General features: G+C 55.9%; 1 protein-coding gene and 1 long non-coding RNA gene across 3 annotated transcripts; both read right to left on the bottom strand.

Annotated features, from left to right (window-relative positions):
- Positions 1 to 662: 662 nt before the first annotated feature.
- Positions 663 to 2,503, bottom strand: LOC118021929. The gene is made up of 2 exons (XR_004682342.1): positions 2,288 to 2,503; positions 663 to 973 (listed from the first exon to the last, which is right to left on the bottom strand). It is a non-coding gene; the product is annotated as an uncharacterized LOC118021929 (long non-coding RNA).
- Positions 2,504 to 5,499: 2,996 nt separating this feature from the next.
- LOC118021738 (brain-specific serine protease 4-like) lies at positions 5,500 to 22,542 on the bottom strand. 2 transcript variants are annotated; one of them, XM_035022023.1, is made up of 9 exons: positions 22,528 to 22,542; positions 22,097 to 22,241; positions 14,843 to 14,955; positions 12,680 to 14,309; positions 8,882 to 8,908; positions 8,416 to 8,587; positions 7,900 to 8,177; positions 6,675 to 6,832; positions 5,500 to 6,177 (listed from the first exon to the last, which is right to left on the bottom strand). In XM_035022023.1, the coding sequence occupies exons 4-9, from the start codon at positions 12,912 to 12,914 to the stop codon at positions 5,947 to 5,949; spliced, it is 1,101 nt and encodes a 366-aa protein (XP_034877914.1). In that variant the 5' UTR covers positions 12,915 to 14,309; positions 14,843 to 14,955; positions 22,097 to 22,241; positions 22,528 to 22,542; the 3' UTR covers positions 5,500 to 5,946. The 2 variants fall into 2 exon arrangements, with proteins under 2 accessions (XP_034877914.1, XP_034877915.1); XM_035022024.1 differs by lacking the exons at positions 12,680 to 14,309; positions 14,843 to 14,955; positions 22,097 to 22,241; positions 22,528 to 22,542 and adding an exon at positions 9,540 to 12,667.
- Between the last annotated feature and the right edge of the window lie 239 nt (positions 22,543 to 22,781).

The raw sequence follows: 22,781 nt of genomic DNA, 5'->3' as shown, positions 1-22,781 counted from the left end.
TACTTTTGTAAAATACAATAATACAACTGTAAAACACAATAAAAATGAATAACTAAAAAATAGGAGGAGGAAGAAGACATAACACACATATCTACATTTTCTACAAAAATAAAAAGAGATTCTACAATATGTAATTGCTCTGTCAAAAGATTTACAGCCAGAATAAAGAAGTCCTACCATTCAATAATCAGACCAAAAATTTTTAAGTGCGAAAGGTCTGAATAGGCAAATCACAAGAGAAGAAATACGAGGGGCACATGAATCTAGGAGCAGGCGCCGCACGCCATGAGTCATCAGACAAGCGCAAAGTGGGACCACCTGAGATACCACAGCAGCCCTCCCCCCTCCCCGGCCGCCCCGGCCCCCCAGCTAGGAGGGCTCTCATCAGGAGGTGAGGATTGGAGACGCTGGGACCCTTACCTTTCATGATGCTGGCAGGTAGATCAGACGATAACAATCACTTGGGAAAGGAGTTGGTGGTTTCTTTAAAAGTTAAATTTGCAGGGGCACCCGGGTCAGTCGGTTAAGCATCTGCCTTCGGCTCAGATCATGATCCTGGGGTCCTAGGATTGAGCCCACATCATGCTCCCTGCTTCTCCCTCTGCCTCTCCCTGTCTCGTGCTCTCTCTCAAATAAATAAATAAAATCTTAAAAAAAAAAAGTGAAACATACACAGTTTATTCCACTCCTGGGTGTTGGTTGGCTCAACAGAAATGAAAATATGTCCACATAAAAACTTCCAAGTGTTCACAGCAGCTTGATGGGTAATAGCCAAAACCCAGAAACAACCCGAATGCCCATCAACACGAGAATGGGTGAAGGCTCTCAGCGCTGCGGTCTCCCGGGAACACACAGGAACACCACCAGCAATGAAGACACGCCACAGCCCGGGCGGCCCCCAAGACATCCCACTGAGGCTGAAGAAGCCAGGTACAAGACAGCACATGCTGGATGATTCCATTTACCTAAAACGCTAGGAAGCACAGAAGGGAGATCAGTGGTCACTTGGGGACCGGGAGGTGGGACAGGGGAGCTGACCAGGAAGGGGCACAGGAGGATTTGGGGGTGACTGAAACGCCCTGCAACGTAGTATGTTAAATAGTAATAAATGTCCTGGAAAAAAGAGAGCAAAGAAAGAAGCAAAAGGGGAGGGAGGGAACACTGCTCTTGTAAACAGGATGGTGACTTAGCATCTGAGTGCAGTTCCCTAGGAAGTGAGGGCAGGAGCCTGCAGTCATGTGGCAGAAGAGGAGGCTGCAGGTGCAAAGGCCCTGAGGCAGGAGCGTGCCTGTGGTGTTCCGGGGCACAGCTGGGAGCCCTGCGGCTGCAGCTCCCCAGCAAGAAGGGGGAGGGGGCGGGGAGGCCAGAAGGACGACGTCATTCCCTCTGAGTAAAGTAAGCCAGCAGAGGGTTCTGAATGGGAGTGGGACACGTTACTTAGGTTTGGAGAGAGCCAGTCTTGCGGCTGCTGAAGCAAGAGCAGAAGCAGGGAGCCAAGCGAGGAGGCCACTGCTGAAATGCAGGATCGTGTGGAGGGCGGCTGGGCCCGGCATAGGAACAAGTGGACACATCTGGACATCTTTCCAAGACGCAGTAAAACCAACAGGTCTGCTGATGGCTTGAATGTAGACCATGAGGGAAAGCGAGGAGGCAAGGAGGCCTCCACATGTTTGTGTTGTTTTTAAATCATTTTGATGGAGGTATAATTACACACAGGAAAATTCAGCGACCGTGAGCTTCCCCAGCACAGCCTGCAGCAGCCACCCATCTGCTCTCTGTCCCTGTGGCTCTGGAGCCTGACTGGTCCCCTCAGCGTGCTGCACTGGGCGTCCGCGGGCCTTGCGTGCCGTCTGCTCCTCTCGCTTGCTGAGCAGAATTCTCCCGAACAGGCGCCCACAGTGTGTTTTTCCAACTGCCAGCCGGAGGGCACATGGGTTTCCAGTGCATTTGCTGATTCGGAATAAAGCTGCTATAAATGTCTGCGTGCAGGGTCCCTGTAGGTTTTCTTCCCTCTTGGGTAAATTTTAGGAGTCGGTCAGCTGCACGGGAAACGGTCACCCGGTTTGCGCAGAGGCCACCCCATGCCGCGTTCCCACCGGCGCCCGGGGCCCCCGCCAGCATGTGGGGGTGTCCGTCCTCTGGGGTTTTCACACTGAGCTGTTGGAAGGACGGGCTCCTGCCTTTGGCTGGGATGGGAAATTCTGACAGAGGGGATAATAGGATTCACTTGGGGTCTTGGTAAGGTTGAGGGGCCCAGGGGCCATCTGGGGAGAGCTCGGGGAGTCACCTGTATGGATGGTCGCGGAGCTTCGAAACCAGGGGTACAAGCCAGGTGTGAACGCCCGCAGGTGAAGAAGGGCGGAAGCACTGCGGCAGCCATCGTGCAGACGCTGGGGGACCAGGAGGAGCCTGCAAAGCGGACTTTGCTCTGTGAAAGGGACGACCCTCTCCGTAAGGTTGGAGAGCGCTGAGCCTCTGAAAACTCATTTGTCCTGGCTTGCCTATGCATGACTGACAGGAAATCAGACACACAGCCCGAGGGGACGTGTCCATGAGGAACCTTGTGACCTTCTGAGCACAACCACCTGGGTGCAGGGGGCAAGGTGCGGCTCGGAGCTGGGAGAGGCCATTCTCTCCTCCTCCGTGTGGAACCCCAGACTCCCAGGGCCATCTGGGGAACTTGGGGAGGGTGCACTTGGCATGGACGCTGGTGAGCTCGCCAGGGCACCGTCAGCCGGGGCAACGGTGAGACTCCTTCAGGTGCCTTGGTGGGTGGCAGGACTGATGAGGAGACTTGAAGCAGGAAAGAGAGACAAGGAAAAGACTTATTCTTGGATAAATTCTTACATCCTGGGGACCCCTGAAACTAAGTGGGGGGACCGTCTGCAGGTCCAGAATTCTTGTGGGCAGGGATGAGCTCAAAGCCTTCGAACTTTAGATAATTCAAATGTGCAGGGCGCCTAGCCAGCTCAGTTGGTGGACTGTGCAACTCTTGATCTCAGGGTTGTAAGTTCGAGCCCCATATTGAACGTAGAGATTACTTAAAAATAAAATCTTGGGGCGCCTAGGTGGCTCAGTCAGTTAAGCGTCTGCCTTCGGCTCAGGACATGAATCCGGAGTCCTGGGATCCAATCCCACATCAGGCTCCTTGCCCGGGGCGGGGGGGTCTGCTTCTCCCTCTCCCCCTGCCCCTCCCCTCCACTCATGCTCTCTCTCTAATAAAATCTTCTTAAAAAATAATTAAAAATAAAAATAAAATCTTTGAAAAAAACTCCAGTGTGATTGATGAAATCTGACATGACCATTTTCACAATAACAAAAAGACTTTTCTGTAAAAAAAAAAAAAAAAAAGGGTTTTCTATAAATCTAAAACTATTCTAAAACAGAGGTTTGAAGCAGGTATATCACTTAGGAATGCAATTAGCTGCAAGTAAAAGAAGATCGACCAACAGCGGCTTAGAAGCACAGACACATGGAGGGAGGCAGCTGTTGGAGACTGGAGAGTGGGCCCGCCACATCCTCACACTCACAGCTCCTGAAGCTTTGCTGTCACTCCGCCCAGCAGCTTGTCACTTCATGGTGATAAGATGGCTGCTGATGTTTAAGCATCACATCGACATCCAAAACTAGAAGGTAGAGGATGGGAAAGGCTGCTAGCTGAATAGGTCCCTTTTATCAGGAAAAAGCTGTCTTCCCAAGAAACCACCCACCAGACATCTGCTTCCCTCTCCTGGGCCAACACTCAGTCCCACAGGCTCTTGCAACTCTGCGGGAGATTGTGGAAGTGAGCGTTTCACTTTTCCAGTCTCGATGGTGGAGGAAGCAAGGGAGAGGTGTGGGCTTACCAGGCACAGGAGGTTGCCACCACAGAAGAGCCGGGCTCAGTGTATGTGTGTGCTCACTTGCTCTGGACGCGGGGGCAGCTCTGTGGAGTCCCAGGTGTGGGGGTGGACGTCTCCTCAAGGGTTAAAGATCTGAGGAGAGAGCATGTGGAGGGACAGACCAAGTAGCCTGCAGCTAAGGCAGCTCGTGCTGGAATGACACTTGTCACCTTGGGGAGCTCTGGGAAGGGCTGTTCCGTGTGGGAGGCTGCAGCAGGTGGAGACTCCTGCCCACTGGGCCCCTGGGACTTCTCCTGAGGAGACCACCTGCAGGCCCAGGGGCTCTGTGGTCCCTGGCGGCAGGTGGTGTCCGTGGAACCAAAGCAGTGAGTCGCCCACCCGGACTGGTCCAGATTTGGGGTGTGTTCCTGGGCCCGGCTCAAACCTGGGAGCAAAGGGGCTTCTCTGCTGGTGTGGGGCTGACTCCCTTGCCACCTCCTGGACCCCCCCAGCCCTGAGGAAGGAGTCATTGCATATCCTGTTGCAGTGGGGACCCAGGTGCTGGTTCCCCACTCTGGGGCCCAGCCTGCCCTCAGCCTCCTCCAGGAGGGTGCGCTCAGGAGCTCCCCAGAGGCCCACCGTCCAACTCAGAGAGAACCCGCCCCCACCTGAGTGTCCCAGGAACATCACCATCACCACCCTGGCAGATCTCCATATCGGAGGACAGAGGGAGGAGGCAGCGCAGCAAGCCAGGGAGGGGGGGCTGAAGGTGGGAGAGGGGGCAGGGGGAGTGGCAGGTAAGGAGGGGCCTGGGTCACGAAGGGGAGGGCCAGGATTTGGATGTGGCGCTCACCTGAGTCACCATTCACTCCCCAGGCTGGTTCCCAGATGAGCAGGAGGCCAGTGTGGTGTTTGTTTTTTTATAAAACCAACCCCAAGGCGTCTACTGTGATCTGGTAACGACAGGACGGTCATCAAAACAACAGGAGGAAATGTTTCTGAAGCTACTCCCCATAAAGGGTGCCAAACAGCAAGCCAGCCAAAACCCTGTGCCGCCTTCTCAAAAACTCGCTTCACAGACAATTTCTAGCTGGAGACACTTTGTAAATAGTCCTTCAGCGTGACTGGACCTAGCTGTTTTCTTGACTTTCTTTTAGAAGCAATCTCTTTGTATGAACCACCATCAGGTTCAGACTCCTGAAACCAACCACAGAGCCCTCAGTCCGCACATTGCACCGGCTGCAGGGAACCCCAGGTGGGTGAGGAGGGGGTCCCAGACGTGGGGGGCTGGAGGGGTGGGTCCAAGAGGCTGCAGAGGAGGGAGAGGGGGCGGGGCAGTCCTGGGGGAAGGGGGGTGTTAGCTGGCAGACCCTCCATGGCCCGGGACTGGCTCCCACCCCCTGTGGGCCCAGGCCAGGTGACTCAAGCCCATCATGTCGCAGGCCTAGAGACCTGCCATCTCATTGTTTTGCTCTGTCTTTGCAGGACGACTCACAGAATCAGCAGTGAGTCACTCCTGCGTCAGCTCCTGGGGGTGCAGAGGACTTGGCTGCCTCGGCCCGAATCCGGGAGACCTGGTTCTCAGGGGAGGGAGGGAGGGGACACCCACTGTCATATGGGCGGGTTTCTCCTAGCTAGCCCAGTTTGGGAAACCCAACAGGCAGGTTGGGGGCCTCCTGCCTCCTCTCTATGGGCCTCCCGGTGGGAGGGGGGCATAGGAAAGAAGTGCAAAGGCCAGGGGTCAGAATGACGAAACACAGGTGGACAGGACAGCTAGGTCCCTGGCAGGACCATCAGACAAACTCACACCCGCCTGCCCCCATTTTAATCCCAAGTGTACCCCTGCCTCCCAATGTCCCCATACTCGGAAAAACAGGAACGGGGGAATAAATAATTTATTGAAATTGTAATAAATAAGATATGGGGGCAAGGCTACAAACAACTGTAAAAATCGTCACCAGGGATATATACACACAGAAAACAAAGGCGCTCCCGCGGGCGGGGCAGTGCCGGCATGCGGGCGCCCCCCGGAGGCAGGTGGCTCACTTACAACGGCGGGAAGGGCGCACGGGAAAGGCGCACCGTCGGGTGGCTGGGGCCCGCAGCCGCCCGTCTCCCCAGATCCCTAACGCACGCGGCCCCGGGATGGCCCGGCGCCCCGAGCGGGCCCGTTCCCCTGTGAGTGCCCGCGGAGCTGCACCCCCTGCACGATCCTCATCACCCAGGAGCGGTGGGCAGCCAGGCTGATGTAAACGCCGGGCCGGTCGCGCTCCGCACAGCCCTCGCCCCAGCTGATGATGCCCGCCAGCAGCCAGGTGCCCTCGACCTGGCACATGAGGGGGCCCCCGGAGTCACCCTGCGGAGAGAAGGCAAGGTCAGGGACCCACGTGGCTCAGGGCTGGACAGAGCCCAGGACCCAACACAGCAGGTGGCAAGGGTTCCCTCGGGGGGCAGATTTCTCTGTCCTGGAGGACAGGCCCGCGGGCTCACTGCTGGTGAGGAGCACTCTGTGCCACACCTTCGCACTCACGGCCCCCGAGCCACACTGGCATCCTGGGTAGCAGAGTAGGAACTGCAACCAGGACCTTACAGTGTCCGAGCCCGGGTGCGGACCATCACAGCACCCGCTGTCCGCCGCCACAGTGATGGGGCTGGAGCTGGTTCTGGGACTCCTCAGGAGAAGGCAAGCTCCCAGAGAGCGGGGTCCGGCACACCCAAGATGCTCAGTAGATGTTTGGTGTACGGCCAGAAGGATGGAGGCCCGGTTCTGTAGGCATCTGGGGGACTCGTGGGTCCCAGCTGTCTTGGGGAGGTGAGCAGCGGGCAGTGATGGGAAGAAGGTGGGGTGCTCACCAGACAGGCATCTCGCTGCCCCTCCAGGTAGCCAGCACACAGCATGTCCTCGGTGATGGCCCTCTGCCCCGCTCCCCGCCAGTACAGGAGGCTGCAGACTTCTGAGTCGATGATGGGAACCTCCAGCTTCTGCAGGGTCTGGGGATGGGGCAGGGGCACTGGGGGCAGGGAGCAGAGGATCAGGCTTGGGAAACCCTCTCTTCATGTCCCGATGGCCCCCTCCACACCCCCTCTGAGGCAGTTCTCAAAGGCTAATGGCTCAACCCTGTTAGGCTCTCCCAAATGCCTTTGGAAAGCCCGAATTCCAAGACTCCACCTCTGGACCTACTGAATCTGAACAGAAGTGTGCATCCTGAGATCCTGAATCTTTAGAGCTTTCTGATGCCCACAAAATGGTTAGAACCACTGGTCCTAGCTTGTCCTGCCTCAGGCACCGCTTTGTCCAGTACGGAGACTGGAACAGGGAAGTGTTCAATAAATGATCACCCCATGCTGGAGGTTATCAGGACCTGAGGAGTCCCCCAAACCCTAGGGGGATTGCAGACCCTGGGGTTGGTCTGTAGACCGCCCCCCCAGCCCATAATTCCAGTTCTCGAAGGATCCCTGCAGCATGACTATGGGGAGGCTGCCTGTAACCTCGGACTCAGGGGGATCCCCAGGCACCTGGGGTCATTTCTCTTAATTCTTTTGAAATGTGGTTAATCATTTTTCTTAAACTTTTTCCTCCTAACCCCCCACCCCCCATTATCTATCATCTTTTTTTGCTTCTCTGCCTCTTACTTTATCTGCCTTGTGTCTCTAGATGATGTTTTCCAGACCTGGTCTGACAATTTTATTTTCACGTCCTTCTGGAAATTTCACCTGCAATTATGGCACGCTGCCACCAGGAGGTGCCTGTTCCCCCCCAGTCAGCCTGGCCCCACACATGCTCCTTCCAGCCTTTCCTCCATCACCTAATAGCCTCGTCCATCTGGCTGCTGCCACCTCAGAACATCATCACAGATCCCTTTTAACTAGAAGAGACCTACAAGCGTCCATCTAGCTTCCTGAGACTTCCCACCTCTGGGTTGCAGTTCACTTTTTGTGTCTGTTGTCAGAAGAGTCTTTTTCCTTTTGCTATGCCTCTGGCCTCTACCCTCTGCTGTCCACTGTACCTGTGTCTCCAGGAGCCTGCTAGCCTCTGTCCCCCGCCACCCCCAGCCACCCGGTAAGGGAGAAGCCGCACCTCCATCATGCATGCTCCCCCAGCCTGCAATCCAGCAGCGCATGTTGGGAGAGAGACGGACGGAGGCATCAGGCAGGCAGATGGGCAGGATTCGCTCAGAGAAGTGGAGGGAGTGCTCAAGGCGCACCAGGGCGATGTCCGCACGGGAGCCCTCTTCCCAGGAGTACACAGGGTGGGACTGCACCCAGGCGATACCCACCTCCTGGGACCTCGGGCCAGGGTTCCCCAGCTGCCAGGCCCCCAGCAGCACAGAGAACTGGGATGGCTTGTTCAGAGTGCTGGCAGGAAGAGGAAAGGGGGTAGGGTCAGTCAGGAACCCTGGGGGCGGGGTGCTGGGAAGGGTCAGGGAGTGTCTGGGGGACAACATGCTTATGGAGGCCCACGAGAAGCAGCAGGGTCTCTCCTCTCCTGAGAGGCCCTGAGACTGGACAGAGACCAGGAGGCTGGGGCTGAGTGGGGAGCCCGGGGTCTGGGGCAGGAGGCCTGGGGTATCAAGTGCAGGACCGGTGTGCATACCCCTTGAAGCAGTGGGCGGCGGTGACTACCCAGCGGCTGGTGAGCAGGGAGCCTGCACAGTGGTGGGTCCCGTTCTTCTGGATGCTCACGACCCAGGGCCACTCGGCATCGGTGCTGTCCTCACCACCCACGATCCGGTTCAGCTGCTGGGGCTTCCCACAGGCTGGGGGTGCTGGCGGAGGAGGGTCACGTTTCGTCACCCCCAGGGCCCAAGCCTCCCGCCCAGCGCCATGCTGTTCTTCCCTGGTCCTCCCCTCAGGCTGGCCTTCCTTCTGCACGCCTCTCACCTGCTGCTGCCCTGCCCTGCACCCCTCTCCTACTGAGTCTCCGCTCTACCTTCCAGGCCCCCTTGGCTGCCTGCTTTCCGCTCCTGCCCGACCACCCCGACCACCCCTTCTGACCTGCCCCCCGCCCAGACAGACACAGACTTCCCCCGCCCCCACCGCTCAGGGCGGGCCCCACTCACCAGGTATCTTGGCAGCATGGAGGGAGGCTGAGGGCAAGGGAAGGAAGGGTCAGGCCAGTGGAGAGGAGCCCCCCAGTGTCCAGGGCAGCTCCCCAGACCCCCATCGTGGGGCATTTCCTGGAGCCTGGGCAGGGCTGACAGAAACCTTGGGCTCCGTCTCTAAGCTGCGGCCTTACCCTCCCACCAGCTGTGCTCCATCCCACCCGCCTGGCGGAGGACGAAGGGCGGCTAGCTCCTGGGTGCCTCTCACGGAGGAGTTGGGGAGCACACGCCTGACCCTCTCAGGCTCCCCCCCACACCCAAGTCTGTGGCCCAAGACCCTCTCAACCCCAAGCCCAAGGCCTGGAACAGAAGCGTGTGGACCTGAGAGCAGGGAGTGGGGAGGAGGGGGAGGACGAGGAGGAGGGGGCAGCAAGGGGAGGGCTGAGGCTGTTCAGGTCTGTCCAGCGCCTGCCTCAGTGCGTCCTGCAGTCCTGCTGGCAGCCACAGGACATGGCAGAGAGGAGCAAGCAGCACAGAAGGCGAGGGGGAAAGGCACAGAGACCGGGTGCAGGCAGGGCCGGGAGAGAGGGCGGGAAGGTGCTGAGTAGGGAGAAGGGAGGGGGTGGCCTGGGCGGGGGGGCAGAGGAAGGAGGGGCGGCAGGTCCTCAGGACTCACCTGCAGAAGCCAGAAGCAGCAGGGGGGTTAAGATCCTGAGAGAGCCCCCACCCTGGGCTGGGGGAGTTCTGGAAACTACCATAGCCAATGGGGGCACGGGCACAGATGGGAGAGCAGTCCTGCCTGTGACAGGAGTGTGCAGAGTTCCCTACAGGTCACCCCAGGTTTTATCCTGGGAGGTGGAATGCCGTTGGACCAGTCCCCCAAGTAAGTGAGTGGCTCAGTCCCTGCCACCCCGGGCTGTAGGTCACAGGAGGGCTGGGACTGCTGGGAGGAAATGAGCCGTTAAGGGGACTGGGGGCTCTAGCGGAGACCCCTCCCTCTGCCCTGGAGGAGTAGACTCAGGGCTCTGGTTTAGGGGCTCAGGACCCTGGCTCTAGCTGTGGGCCCAGGATCTACCCCCTGGAGGAACAGGACCCAGACCCAGAGATCTAGGCCAATGGCCTTGACATTGACTAGGAAAGGTCCCCAGTTTGGGAGGGGGAGGGAAAGTCTGGGTCTGCAGCAGCTGGAGGCTAGGGTATGGGGTCTTGCTAAGGTCCCAGGGTCTTGGGGAAAAGGGGGTTGCCCAGAGGCTCAGTAACGGCTCCTTCCTCCAGGGCCACCGTGACTCAGCCAGGAGATCTGACTGAGCCCTGGGCTCTGGGATCCCGTTAACTCACTTCCCAGAAAGCTGTGAATCAGGCCCCCAGTGGCCGCCTGTCATGTGGGTCCTGTCACTCGGTGGTAAACAACTCACCCCTCACCTGGACTGCAGGGAAGCTCAGGTGGGGCCAGCCCGGTGCCCAGGTGGCTGACTGACGTGGCTGCCTGGGCAGGGCTGGGGTGCCATCCCCCACGCCCAGCCTGGCCCCTGCACTCCGGTCAGAGGGCAGCGGGGCTCCACTGGAGCAGGGAGCCTGGGGATGCACCAGATGAGACCTTGTGACCCGGGGTCCCCACGAGTTCCTCCCTGACTCAGCTCCCTGCTCCTGTGATGCCCCCACCCCAAGCAGGGGGCACAGGCTCACTGTGGATCTCTGTCCTTTTGTTCATTTGATCAACAAGCCAGGTGCTGGGAAGGGGTGCGAAACAGCGGGAGCGTATGGTGTGCCCTGCATCGCTGCATCTCAGCCTCAAATCCCCTTACCACCGTTCCCACTCTGCAGCTGAGGAAACTGGGGCCTGGGGGGAGGGGTGGAGCTGGGGGGAGGGGTGGAGCATGGATTTGAACCTCAATCCAGAGGCAGGTGACTGGACCGGACACAGTAGATCGAGAGGGTTCTTGGTCCAGAGGATGGATGGTTTTCACCCAAGATCCTAGGTGCGGGGGAGCAGGGAGTCTCAGGGGCCCAAGGAGGCACCTGACTCTGGTGGGGCCACCAGTGAAGGCTGCCCAGAAATGGAGGACCTCAAAACAGAGGCCTGGAGGACAAGTGGGAGTGGGCCTTGCAGAGACTCAGGAAAGAGGGCTCCTTGCAGAAGAGGAGGAGTCTGGGGCTGGGAGGGGTGGGGCCCTCCAGACCGACCCTCAGTGCATCCCGCTGGGTACACCACCTTGGCCTCTCTGGAGCTCCCCAGCTTGGCCAACATGCTCTGCCCCCACAGCCTGTGGGGGGCCCCTGAGGCTGCTGCCTCCCCCCGAGGCCAGAAGGGTGGCGGGAGTCAGCAACGGACCACCTACCCTGGAGACTGCGACACCAAAAAGGATCACTGGTGTTTTACTGGCCCCCCACGCCAAACCTGCTTTGGTGGGAAGGGCAGGAGGAAGCCGGGGGTTAAACTGCAGTCAGAACCACCCCTCCGCATCAGGGCAAGCCCCCTGTCGCACCCTGCCCACCGAAGCGCTATTCCCAGCACTGGGAGGAGGGGGCTGCTGGAGAGCACCCTCACACAGAGGCCAAGGTGAGGGGCTGGTTCTGTGGGTGCTCCCCTCCCCACCTGCCCCCGATCCTGGGTCACCCCTATACTCCATGGCTAGCCTCAGGCTCCCCCAACCCACTTCCTCCCTGCAACTACAGTGGTTGGCCTCCCCAGCTCATTTGATAAGCATTTATTGGGCAACTGCTGTATGCCAGGCCCTGTGCTGGACAGTGGGACACAGTGGTGGGTAAGACACAGGTCCTATCCTCAGGCAGCACGCATCTCCCCGGGGCTGGGCGGCGGAGCAGGTGACGATGGTGAGGAGTCAGGGACAAGGGCAGAGGGGAGTCTGGAGGATTCTGCCAGGCCGAACTGGTCCAGACTGCTGCCTCCCCAGTGTCCTCTGTGTAACAGCCTTTCCTGGCACCTGGGTCACTGCCCAGGTGACCCAAGGGGCAGGCATGTGTTCTGAGATGTCGCTGTCCCCAGGACGGGGTGGCTAGGACCTGGCAGGTGCCACAGGAAATCCTGAAAAGCCAATGAAGACCCTGGCACGGGCCCTAAGCAAAGCCCTAGAGACCGGCTCCCCAGTTCCCAGAGAGTGGGGACCTTGGCGTGATCCAACGTTCAACAAAAGATTTACGGAGCGCCTACTGTATGCTGGAGCCATGCCAGGCGTGCTGGCTGGGCACCTCGTCACCTGGGCACGTAACCCTGCCGGTCATGTGGCCGTGGCGCCATCTCAGGGCCACCGACGATGTGCAGCAAGGTGCGCAGGATGCATGGGGCTGCAGAGCTGGCCATGCTCCCCCCGAAGCAGGGGCCCACCAACACCATTTCAGACAGGGCAGATGTCGGCACTGGGCTATCCATTCATCCCCAACCCCAATCTGCCAGTGCCTGCCGCGTGCTGGGCGCTGCCGTACCAGCTGGAGATACAGCAGCGAGCAAACCGAAAGCAACCCTGGCCCTTGTGTCAGGGACGCCGGAAGAAAGCCAGGATAAACTATAGGAAGAAATCTTTTAGTCTGATGGGTGATGAAGTCCCGGGGAAGCCAAACCAGGAAGGGGATGGGGCCGGGGGCGGGGGGAGGGTGGTCATCGGTCAGGAACTCAGGACAGTGCTCAGGACAGTGCTCACTCTCCGGCTGAATCTTACAGGTGCAGTTGGAGGTCATCCCAGCCCCCAGAACGGTACCAGCAAAGGCTCCGTTGGGTGGGACTGGCAGATTCGAGCTGTGGCAAAGGGGAGGCACGGGGCGGGGGGGGGGGGGCCACTCTGTGGAGGTGACACTGACCTGGGCTCCAGGGAACCAGACGGGGAGAGGTGGGGAGGCTGTTCCAGGGACCAACCAGCTCGTGGGCACAGGGGCGGGCGCTCGGGGGTGCGGGGGGCAGCTGACGGCTCTCAGCAGAGGGTGCTGGGACACACGTGGCCCTCGTGCCTGAGCCCCCGCCCCAACATGTCCTGCACCCCACATTCACAGCAGCAGGACCCACAGAGCCCCAAAGTGGACGCAGCCCAATGTCCATCTGTGGATGAATGGATAAACACAGTGTGGCCCGTTCACCCACCCAACGGAGTCTTATCCCATTACCCAGCCATAAAAAGGAATGAAGCGCCGGATGCCTGCCACAGTGTGGGGGAAGCCGGAGGACACAGTGCTGTGACAAGAGCCGGACGCCAAAGGACAAATACTGCAGGATTCCACTTGTAGGAGGTCCCCGAGGTCACAGAGCCACAGCCCCAGGAAGTGGAAGAGGGGGTGCTGGGGGCCAGGGAGGGGCCCAGAGTTAGGGTTCGGCGGGGACACGGTCCTTCAGGAAGATGGAAAAGGTCTGCAGGCGAAGGCGGGCCGTCTGCACGTATTTAATGCCACCGAGCCATGCCCTTAGCAGTGGCGGAAACAGTAATACTGTAATTAAAAGAATGGGGAAGAAAATCTGAATGTCCCCCCTCTTGTGAACACTGGGCCGCAGAGGGGAGTGGCCAGCGCCCTGGTTGCCCCCAGGACAGCAGCGGCCCCGCCGCCCCGCCATGGGAGCGAGCAGAGCACTCACAGGAGCAGCTAAACGGGAGCTCCTTCCTCCACCCTGGGCCTCAGTTTATCCATCGGTGAAGAGGACTGGTCAGCCCTCCGCCCTGCCTGTCACAAGCGCGGGAGCCACAGCTGCTCAGGTGTGAGCGCCGGCTGAGCAACACCAGGCCGCGCATCTGCAGGCAAGGTTTTCTGGAACCATTCGTCCCTGGCTGGCTGGCTGGCCCTGGAGACGCTCAAGGACACGGCTCACTGGCTGGTGTTCCATCATTGGCGATGTCCTTCCTCTGGTCTAACCACACTCCTGAACTCTCCTAGGAACCCATATGTCTCCAACCCTGTCCCAGGTCCCACCCAGAGCCCCCTCTCTACCCCAGCCCAGCCCCCACAGCCTGGGCCTCCCATTTTCCTCTGCCTCTGCCCAGGCTCCTCACGGTCTCCCCAGTTCTGCCCATCCCCGTCCTGGCCATAGAGCTCTGCCCCTGCTCCCTTCCATGCATGGCGTCTTGGGATACTCGGTAGTTCCACCAAAGCCTCAAGTGTCAAGCATGCCGAATCCTCTCCCCATCTTCTGGCTCTCCAACCCTGGCCTGTGTGGTCTGGGCATGCCCACACCCACGTCCCACCTAAAACTCGGGAATAAAGCTTTCTCCACCTTATAACAGCATTGTCTGTCCTCGCGACATCTCCATGAAGTGGAGGCTGAACACCCCCTGTTGCCCAGCCTTCCTCTCTCTCTCTGTCAGGGGTCCCCAATTCCCCACACCCTTCCTCACTCCCACACTTCCTAAATGCAGAGCCCCAGCTACCTGACTCTTTGAATGCTAGACTTCCAGGGTCCAGGTGTTGATTATATGAGTCAGGTATCTTTGTGCTGGCTGATGTCTTCCTGGAATAGAAAGCATTGTTAGCTCTTGTGGTCCACTAAGACCTTCAGACATCTTCCAGGCTACACTTACAGCTGCTCCCCCATCCCTTACTGATCTACTCTCTTCTGCTACGGCTCATCTCTAAGTCAGCTTGCTCCAGAGTTTTCCTTCCATGCCTTAGAGCACTCTCCTAAGTTTTGTTCACAACAGTTTCCTCCTTCAGAAAAGTTGGCTGTATGCTGGGTTTCTTAGGCCTAATCACGTTTTCTCAGTGACTCCCACTTTTCTCATGGAAAAATAATCCATCAGTCTGGGCTGCGAATCATTGGGGAGGAAGGTAGTCAGTCCTCCTACAGAAGTGTCACTGGGCTTGTCCACTCTGGGGGCCAGAACCCCTTACCTCCACTCCCTAGTCTATATACCACTTCTCTGGTTGGGGGAGAATCCTTTCTTTTGCCCCCCACACACCACCACCATGACAAGAATTTCTTCCATGTGTCTGGCTAAGCTGACGGATCACAGGTAAAATCGGAGCCCCCTTTGCTCTGTTTACCTTTAGAACAGCACGTTTACTAGAGGGATGTGTTCCCAAGGGCTCTGACTGGCCAGCAAGAGCCGATCGTTGTTTGCAGGAAGTCTTCAAGTGGTTGACATCACATTAGTATTCTGAAATCAGGTGTGCATGGGACAATTTACGCCACCAAAATCAGCAAAGGCCACAAACAGGCCTTTCCCCCAAGACGGCCCACTGCGAAGCTCTGACCCGCATGCCGAGTATCACCCACATGACCTGCCTATGCTAGAGCCAGACTCCCCAGCACTCAGCCATGTCTCCTTCCACCTTGGATGGACTGGAGCCTACTCTAACCACAACACTGACATCGGTCTGGAAGGGCTGCGCTTCTCTGCGACCAGGAAGCAGAGGGGAGCTCCGGGCTGGGAAGGGCCAGGGCCAGGCCCAGAGGAGCCTGCTGGGAAGAAGGGCAGAGGGCAACGGGCAAGCTGGCTGAGCTGACTCGGCTGATTACCCATCACCAGGTTGGGCAGCTCCCAGCACTCTTGGTGACATATCAGTGACTCACAGACCAAGGAGAGGGGGCAGGACCTCAGTCTTGAGGTCAGAAGTCATGGCCAAGGGCTCATGGAAAGGAAGTGAATGCTGCATAGGATCAGCCACGTCTGAGGGCAGGTGCAGAATGAGGGGCCCCAGTCCAGTTCCCAAGGGGAGCTGGTCCCAGAGCTGGGAGCTGCAGGTCCCCCCAGCCTTCCTTCAAGGCTTCCTACGGAGATGTGACCCATGCACAGATGAGTCATGCCTACAGAGAGGAAGCATGGAAAACCAGCCCCAGCCTCCCCCGCAGGGTGGAGAGCCACCTCCAACCACGTTCCTCCTCCTCCTCACCCCTCTAGGGCAACGGGTGACTGCTGGTTACTGCTAATGAATGGCTTCTGGGTTAAGTCGGTGTGGTTTCTCCAGCCAGGAAGACAGACAGCTCTGGGGCATAGGGTGGCGGCTGGGATGGGGACCCCTGTCTGTGCTGGGAGTCGGGGGAGGGGGAGGCCCAGAGCACCTAGTAAGGTATGAGGCACCCACTTCTACTATCACTGCCCATCCTTTAAGCCCATCTGGGTGCTGAGGACTTGGGACTCCTGATGGGCATCTCCAACTAAGCCTGTCTGGGTGCTGAGGACTTGGGGCTCCTGAGGGGCATCTCCAACTAGGAGACCTTGACATTCCCTCGAACCCTGACACCCCCAGGCCCCCACCTCAGAAAAGAGCACTACCATCCACCTGGGGGATCCAGCCCTAAGGTGAGCCATCCCACATTCATCCTGTGCCTCCCCACCCATATCCAACTGAAAAGGAAAAACTACTCTGTACACGCAGAATGATTTTTGACAACAGAAGTGTGGGATTTTGCTCACCAAGCAGTTCTCCAATTTTCTGTGGACACCAACTGGGTGTCCTCTGATTTAACTCAATTCACACACCAACTGGACTTGGCGCAGACCCTACAGGGTAAGGGCTCAGCCTCACAAGATCCCCTGGACTTCACGTGCCAATCCAGTAGTAGGTCCTCAGGTCACCCACACTTCTGTCCGACATGGCTAGAAGTCCAGGCTTCCCAGGACCCCTCCTCAGGTTCAATAATTTGTTAGAATGGCTCACAGAACTCAAGGAACACTTATGTTTACCAATTTATTATATAATAAAGGATACAGGTGAACAGCCAGATGAAAAGGCACATAGGGCAAAATCAGGAAGGATCCTGAATGCAGGAGCTACCGTGTTGTGGAGTTGGGGTGCGCCATGCTCCCAGCATGTGGATGTGTTCACCAACCTGGAAGCTTCCTGAACCCCATACTTTAGGGATTTTCATGGAGGCTCATCACATGGGCGTGAACAATGATTCACTGCATCTCCAGCCCCTTCCCGTCCCCTGGAGGCTTGGTCTTTCTGGTGACCGGCCTCCATCCTAGAGCTATCCAGAACCCACCAAGAGTTACCTCCTCAAACAAAAGACACCCCTGCCACCCGGGAAATCCCAAGGGATTTAGGAGCTCTGGGTCAGGCACTGGGGGCAGAGACCAGAGTGTGTATTTATAGCAGGATCGCACATCGCAGGGCATCCATTTCAAAGACATCCACCTGGAATAAACGTATCACCAGCTGCACGACAAAGCTACCAGTTACAACTAGACAAGGAGCCAGTCCATTACCCTTGTGGAAAGCCCTGGGTGAGCTAGATAATTGGCCCTTTGAATGACCCCACTTCTCCCTTCCCGCACCCTAATTCCCACTCTTTGTTTAAATTCACCAGTAAACAGTGAGACCCCAGCCTTCTCTGGCTTGGACTCTAGTAAAGGTAGAGCCCTGGTCGGCGCTCTTCCCTGACTCCCCAAGACCTCACTGGGTGGTCCTAAGGCGTACCATGTCCCCTTCAGGGCTTGTGAGTAACAAATCTGGGTTTTTTTTTTGTTTTGTTTGTTTTTCCAGTTTCCTGATGGTTGTTGCTGAGGTGTATCTTGCAATCAATCATAGGAACCACAAAGGCCTAACCAGCCACAATGTGTCTGGGCGGCGGGGGGGCTGCCAATGGGGGTGGGGGTGGGGATTCCAGCCATGAGCTGGGCATCCAGGCCCTTCTCCCCGGCCGCACAGCTCATCAGCTCTGCCCTGGACGCGGCAATGGCCTCCTCGCCAGTCTCCTCCCATAGCAACCAGAGATGTTTAACAAAACTCAAGTTAGAGCAGGACACTTCCTCCTTTAAAACTCTGCCAGTGCCCACTGTGCTTGGAAGGAGCTCCAGACTCCTCCCTCAGGCTCTGTATGATGGGCCCCCTGCAGTCCTCTCCCTTACATTCTCGCCTCCTGGCTCACTCCTGTCCAGTCACATGACACTGCACGGGCCCTCCCTGTCCTCGAAGCCCTTTGCCCTCTGAGGGCCTCCATATGTGCTCTTCCATCTACCTGGAAGGCCCTAACCCCATCTTCAGAGTCCGCACCTTCTCCCACGGCTTAGTTCAAGTGGCATTCTCTCCCGACTCTTCTACTCGGCCCCGCGGGTACAAGTGCGGAAGATCTGCCCTGGGCAAACAAGATCACAGGAGATCCCTGATGGCAGTGCTGGCGCCTCCAGAGATGATCTGATCTTACGGGGTGTGTGCCTTTCTCTGTCTCTGATGAGGCTATTTACAACTCTGTAGGGACAGAACTTAACTGGCAGAAAACAGACAGTAAGGCCAGTAATTCTTGTCTCTAGAAAAGCAGGTCACGTCCCACCAATGCAAATGGGTTGCTTCCTCAGTGTCCTGACAGCTTTGCCAGTTTCCGTTAGTGGGCAAATTCATTTCAGCAATCCTTCCCGGACTATAAATGTGTGCTGCTTTGAGCCCTCTTTTGAACAAGGTAATATCTTACTGGTTCCCTCCTTAACTGATAAAAAAATCTGAGATGATCTTAGGAAAATCATTTTACCTTTTGGTGAAAAAATTCAATGTCAGCCTGTACATTTCTCTTATTAAAGTTACTATATGTTTGTTAGAAACTAGCTTGGTGAACGATCAGTTCCATGAGGACAGGAACTTCTTTTGCTTGTTGGGAAAAACCGTGAAAGACTTTGAGACGTGCAAAGAAGCTAACAGGCTGTGCTTCCAGCAGGAGGCTGAGCACAGAGAGCAGGTCCTCTGGAGCTACCCAATTCTACAGGGTCTCTGTGCTGTTGTCTTCAACTAGGCTATTTTACCACTACATTTTCCCCTCCAATCTGTGAAAAAGAGGATTCTCAATATCATGTTTTCTTGCTCTGTAGGATACTGACCAGTTCTGCATCCAGTTTTCAGATTTCAGCACTCCTGATTTCCTATATGTGTCCTCTTCAGATTCCCTTTTAAACCAGTTTTGACAACCTCTTGGTTTCCTCATTCATTAATGAGTTAAAATTTTTGACACATGCCCATTTTGTATTTATTTGAAAGTCATGCCTTTACCTTTCTGAAAATTACATTAAAAAAAAAAAAAAAGATTTTAGGAATGCCTCAGTGGCCCAGTCGGTTAAGTGTCTGCCTTCCGCTCAGGTCATGATCCCAGGGCCCTGGGATCCAGCCTCACATCGGGCTCCCTGCTCAGCCAGGAGCCTGCTTTTCCCTCTCCTTCTGCCACCGCCCCCACCCCCACCCCCGCTTGTGATCTCTCTCTCTCTGTGTCAAATAAATAAATAAATAAAAATAAAAAGATTTTATTTTTAAATAATCTCTATGCCCAATGTGGGGCTTAAACCCACAACCCTGAGATCAATAGTCACATGCTCCACCAACTGAGCCAGCCAGGTGCCCTTTGAAAATTACATTTTTAATGTCTATTATATCCCCAGTGCTTGGCATGTAATGGCAATTTTGTTGCATAAATTAATTAAATGAAATAGTTTACAAATTTGTATTTAATTAATAAAGCAGGTTGCAAATTCTATTTTTTCCTTTTTATATTATTTCAATCATGCTATTATATTAATCTGCTTTTAAAATTTAACATATTTTGGTATCCCATGTCAGTAAACTGTTCATTCATAACACAATTGTTAATGCCATGTAATATTCCACTGTATAATTTACCCAGGGCTGTGTCCTCTGATACTGGACATTCTTTTTACTGTCGTATATAATACTTCAGTAAACAACCTTGTTCATAAATCCTTAAAAAACATCTGATTAGTTCCTCAAGTTATGTTCCTAGTAGGGAAATCACTAGGTTATAAACTTATTTGATATGTATTGTCAAACTACTCTCTTTTCTAAAAACACTTTTCTAGAGTTGTGTAGTGATTTCTTTTTTTCCCTTCTTTACCATGGAAAAATAGAATGCAAATATCTTCCCTCATATCCTGGCAGGGTTTGAAGGCTCAGTCTTCCTTGCCCTTAAGGAAAGAACTAGCTCTCCAGTTGCTAATGATGTGATGTCAAGGCTGAATTCACCAGCAAGGTGTTGTGAAAGAGGGGAGTACTGGTATGGAGAGAGAGAGGAGACAGGAAATGTGTCAGCTAGGAACAGGAAAGGGTAAAGATTTCACCAAGTCTAAGATGGGAGGGCCTGCAAACCTAGCAAAGTTCCATGAGGGTGCCGCTCAAATGTCCAGGAGCATCCCCCAGAAGCCGAGGCTTCACTGGCATTCAGGTGTCAGGGCCTGGAGTGGAGCTCCACACTTCCCTAAGCAGGCAGATTTTCAGCCAGGACGCTGATAGGGCCCAAACTGAATATCAACTACGGATTGGTAAATAGCCACTTCCCTAAGGCCCCAGTTGCCCCTAAATGGCCAGCTGCTCCAGCCCTCCCATAGACCTTCCCAAACTCTAGCAACTGGAAAGTTTATGCCTGGGGGCGTCTGGGTGGCTCAGTCAGTGGCACAGCCAACTCCTGACCTGATTTCTGCTCAGGTCATGATCTCAGGGTCCTGGGATAGAACCCCATGAGACCCATGTCAAGCTCCCTGCTCAGCGGGGAGTCTACTTGAGGGACACTCTCTCCCTTTCCCTCTGTCCCTCCCCCTGCTCTCTCTCTCAAATAAATAAATAAATAAATCTTAAAAAAAAAAAAAGTTAATGCTTGTTGAGGCAGGGGGCCTCCAAACCTCTCCAGCAAGCCTGTTCTGATTGTTTGGAACTAGTTATTGAATATGTTTAAGGTTGCCCCTGCACCTGTCCTGGGGGGACAGGGGTGGGGAGCAGTGCAGGAAAGGGAGGAAACTAGACTGAGCTGGTAGAGTGGTTAATATCCCATCCATTTCTCCTGCTGTCTCCCAACCTGGTTAACCCTCCCAGTCCTTCCCAACTTGCTAACTCTGGGCACTCAGTCTGTTCTAGACCCACAGTATGCAGAGCAGCCCCACCGTGATGGCTGACACTGCTCCAGGATCAAGTGGATTTCAGTTCCAACAACAGCTGGCTACCATACTCAACACATGGCCTCACTTCCTCCTGGCTCTGCTCAAAGCATCCTCTTCCCCACTGTACTGATGAGGAAACGAGCTCAGAGAGGGGAGCAGCAGGGAAGTACAAGGCCAGGAGTCAAATGCTGTGGGGCCATTTTAAGATCTTAAGCCCTGACCATATGGCATCAATCACATGCACAGGCACCTCTCTCTACAGAGTAAATGCAACGGACGGGTAACTATAGGCTTTGAGTTGCAGCTGGCTGGTGAACAGTAACACTTTCGAGATATTATTAAGGATCTATTCATTTCAATTTGGCAGCTCTCTTTTCCTATTTGAGAATAAGAATTGTTTTTCAGGACTCCGCCATTTTTATGAGTCCCATGGTGCTGCAATACTGAAAGGCTAGCACAGGCTGAAACCCTGGTCTTCTAAGGGCATGCCCAGCTCCTCCCCCTTCCCCTGCAATACGATCCCCATTCTACAGACAAGCAAACCCTATACAGATTCCTCTGGGTGCAAATAATCAAGGACCGTGACTCACATCCAGTGAGGCAAAATAACGTGACTATTATTGGGACTTTACCATGCCAGTAACACCTGTCCAGGGAAACAAAAGGTGCAAATAACCTGACTCTCCCACTTTACAAAAATGCATTTAAAACCGCACAACTTTCGGGGCGCCTGGGTGGCTCAGTCGGTTAAGCCTCTGCTTTCGGCTCAGGTCATGATCTCAGGATCCTGGGATCGAGCCCTGCGTGGGGCTCCCCGCTCAGTAGGTAGTCTGTTTCTGCTTCTGTCTCCCTCCCCCCCCCCCCCCCCCCCGGCTCGTGCTCTCTCTCTCAAATAAATAAAACTTAAAAAAAAAAAAAAACACAACACGCACAACTTTCAACAGGTGGCATTAAAAAACAGTTGAAGCTCCAAGACTGAAACCCTCACCTCACTGGGACCGCAAATCCTTAACTATTGTGCCTAACAATCCTCAACTATGTAGCCCGAGACTTACCCAATCCTAATTAAATCCTGCATCCAAAAGCCCTCCTGAAACTGGTCCCAAACCTCAATACCTCAGCTGTGCCCTCCCACCTCCTCTCGACTCAACTCTTCCTGAACAAGACAAGCAACAGGTTGTTTCGACGCTGTTGTCAGCAACTGACTCGGTGGCAGCCGCGCTGGCGCGAACGTCTCTGCAGCGGGGACCACTGCGTGCCAGCAAGGAAGAAAAGCGGCGTCTGCTGCAGAAAGCGAGGTCCAGCAGGGTGCAGTGCCGTGCCCACGGTCACGCGAACGGGCCTGCGCCCCGGGAGAAGAAGGCAACCCCCTGGCCCCGGCCTTCCCGCCCGCGGGCCCTGCCCTCATCCGCGCCCGAGCCCGCACCGGCAGCCTCCTTGCCTCATCCCCTGGGCGCCGCTGCCTCAGGGTGACTCAGGGGGAAGCTCTGGTCGCTCGTCCCTCCGCACTAATCCAGCCGGACTCAGGACGCGGGAAAACACAAGGAGACTCCGCGGTGACTAATGGACTCCTAGCAACGGATGACGCGCACTCTGACCGGCTCCCCAGCGGGCGGAAGTGCGGCCACCGCGCGGGGGGTGCCGGGAAGGCGGCCGGCCTACTTCCGGCCGCAGAGGCTGCTGGGTGGGGGGGTGTGCGCGCGGGGCCGCTACACGGGGAGCGGCGGGCAGAGAGCAAGGGGACCCAGGCCGGAGTTGGAGGGAGGGAGGGAGGGGGGCCCCCCCGGACTCGGAGCTGAGGCCTCTGCCCGGCGGCCGCGTGCCTCCGCTGGGCCAGGAGGCCCCCCCAGCTCTTACCTGCCCCGGTTCAAGAAGTAGGGAGCGCAGCCGAGGGCGTGTTGGCACCGGTTAGTGCTGAGTCCCTAGAGCCCCCGGGTAAACTTTCAGAATTTTGCACGCTGGCTGTCAAATGTGCATGATCTTTAAAAGCCATTATTTAAAAACAATTCTGTAGACCTAAAACTAAATAAGTTACGTTAAAACAAAGCAAATAAAAACCTCTCTTCCTAATTATTGTGCTACTTTTTACTATGCCCTATGTTCTAGAGATT

The sequence above is a fragment of the Mirounga leonina genome, unplaced genomic scaffold (genome assembly GCF_011800145.1).
Source record: "Mirounga leonina isolate KUSES-001 unplaced genomic scaffold, KU_Mleo_1.0 Mir_175, whole genome shotgun sequence".
In the NCBI taxonomy this organism is placed as follows: domain Eukaryota; kingdom Metazoa; phylum Chordata; class Mammalia; order Carnivora; family Phocidae; genus Mirounga; species Mirounga leonina.
Note: the sequence above shows the minus strand (reverse complement) of the source record. Positions and strands in the feature narration are given on the sequence as shown.

Bases quoted from the DNA above. Each gene is read 5' to 3' on its own strand.
- LOC118021738 (XM_035022023.1), bottom strand. From the start codon at position 12,914: ATGGACATTGGGCTGCGTCCACTTTGGGGCTCTGTGGGTCCTGCTGCT. The intron at 8,909-12,679 runs GTCAGTGTCACC...CCTTGCCCTCAG, and splicing joins TCTGGTTCCCTGGAGCCCAG to CCTCCCTCCATGCTGCCAAG. The intron at 8,178-8,415 runs GTATGCACACCG...TCTTCCTGCCAG, and splicing joins GCCGCCCACTGCTTCAAGGG to CACTCTGAACAAGCCATCCC.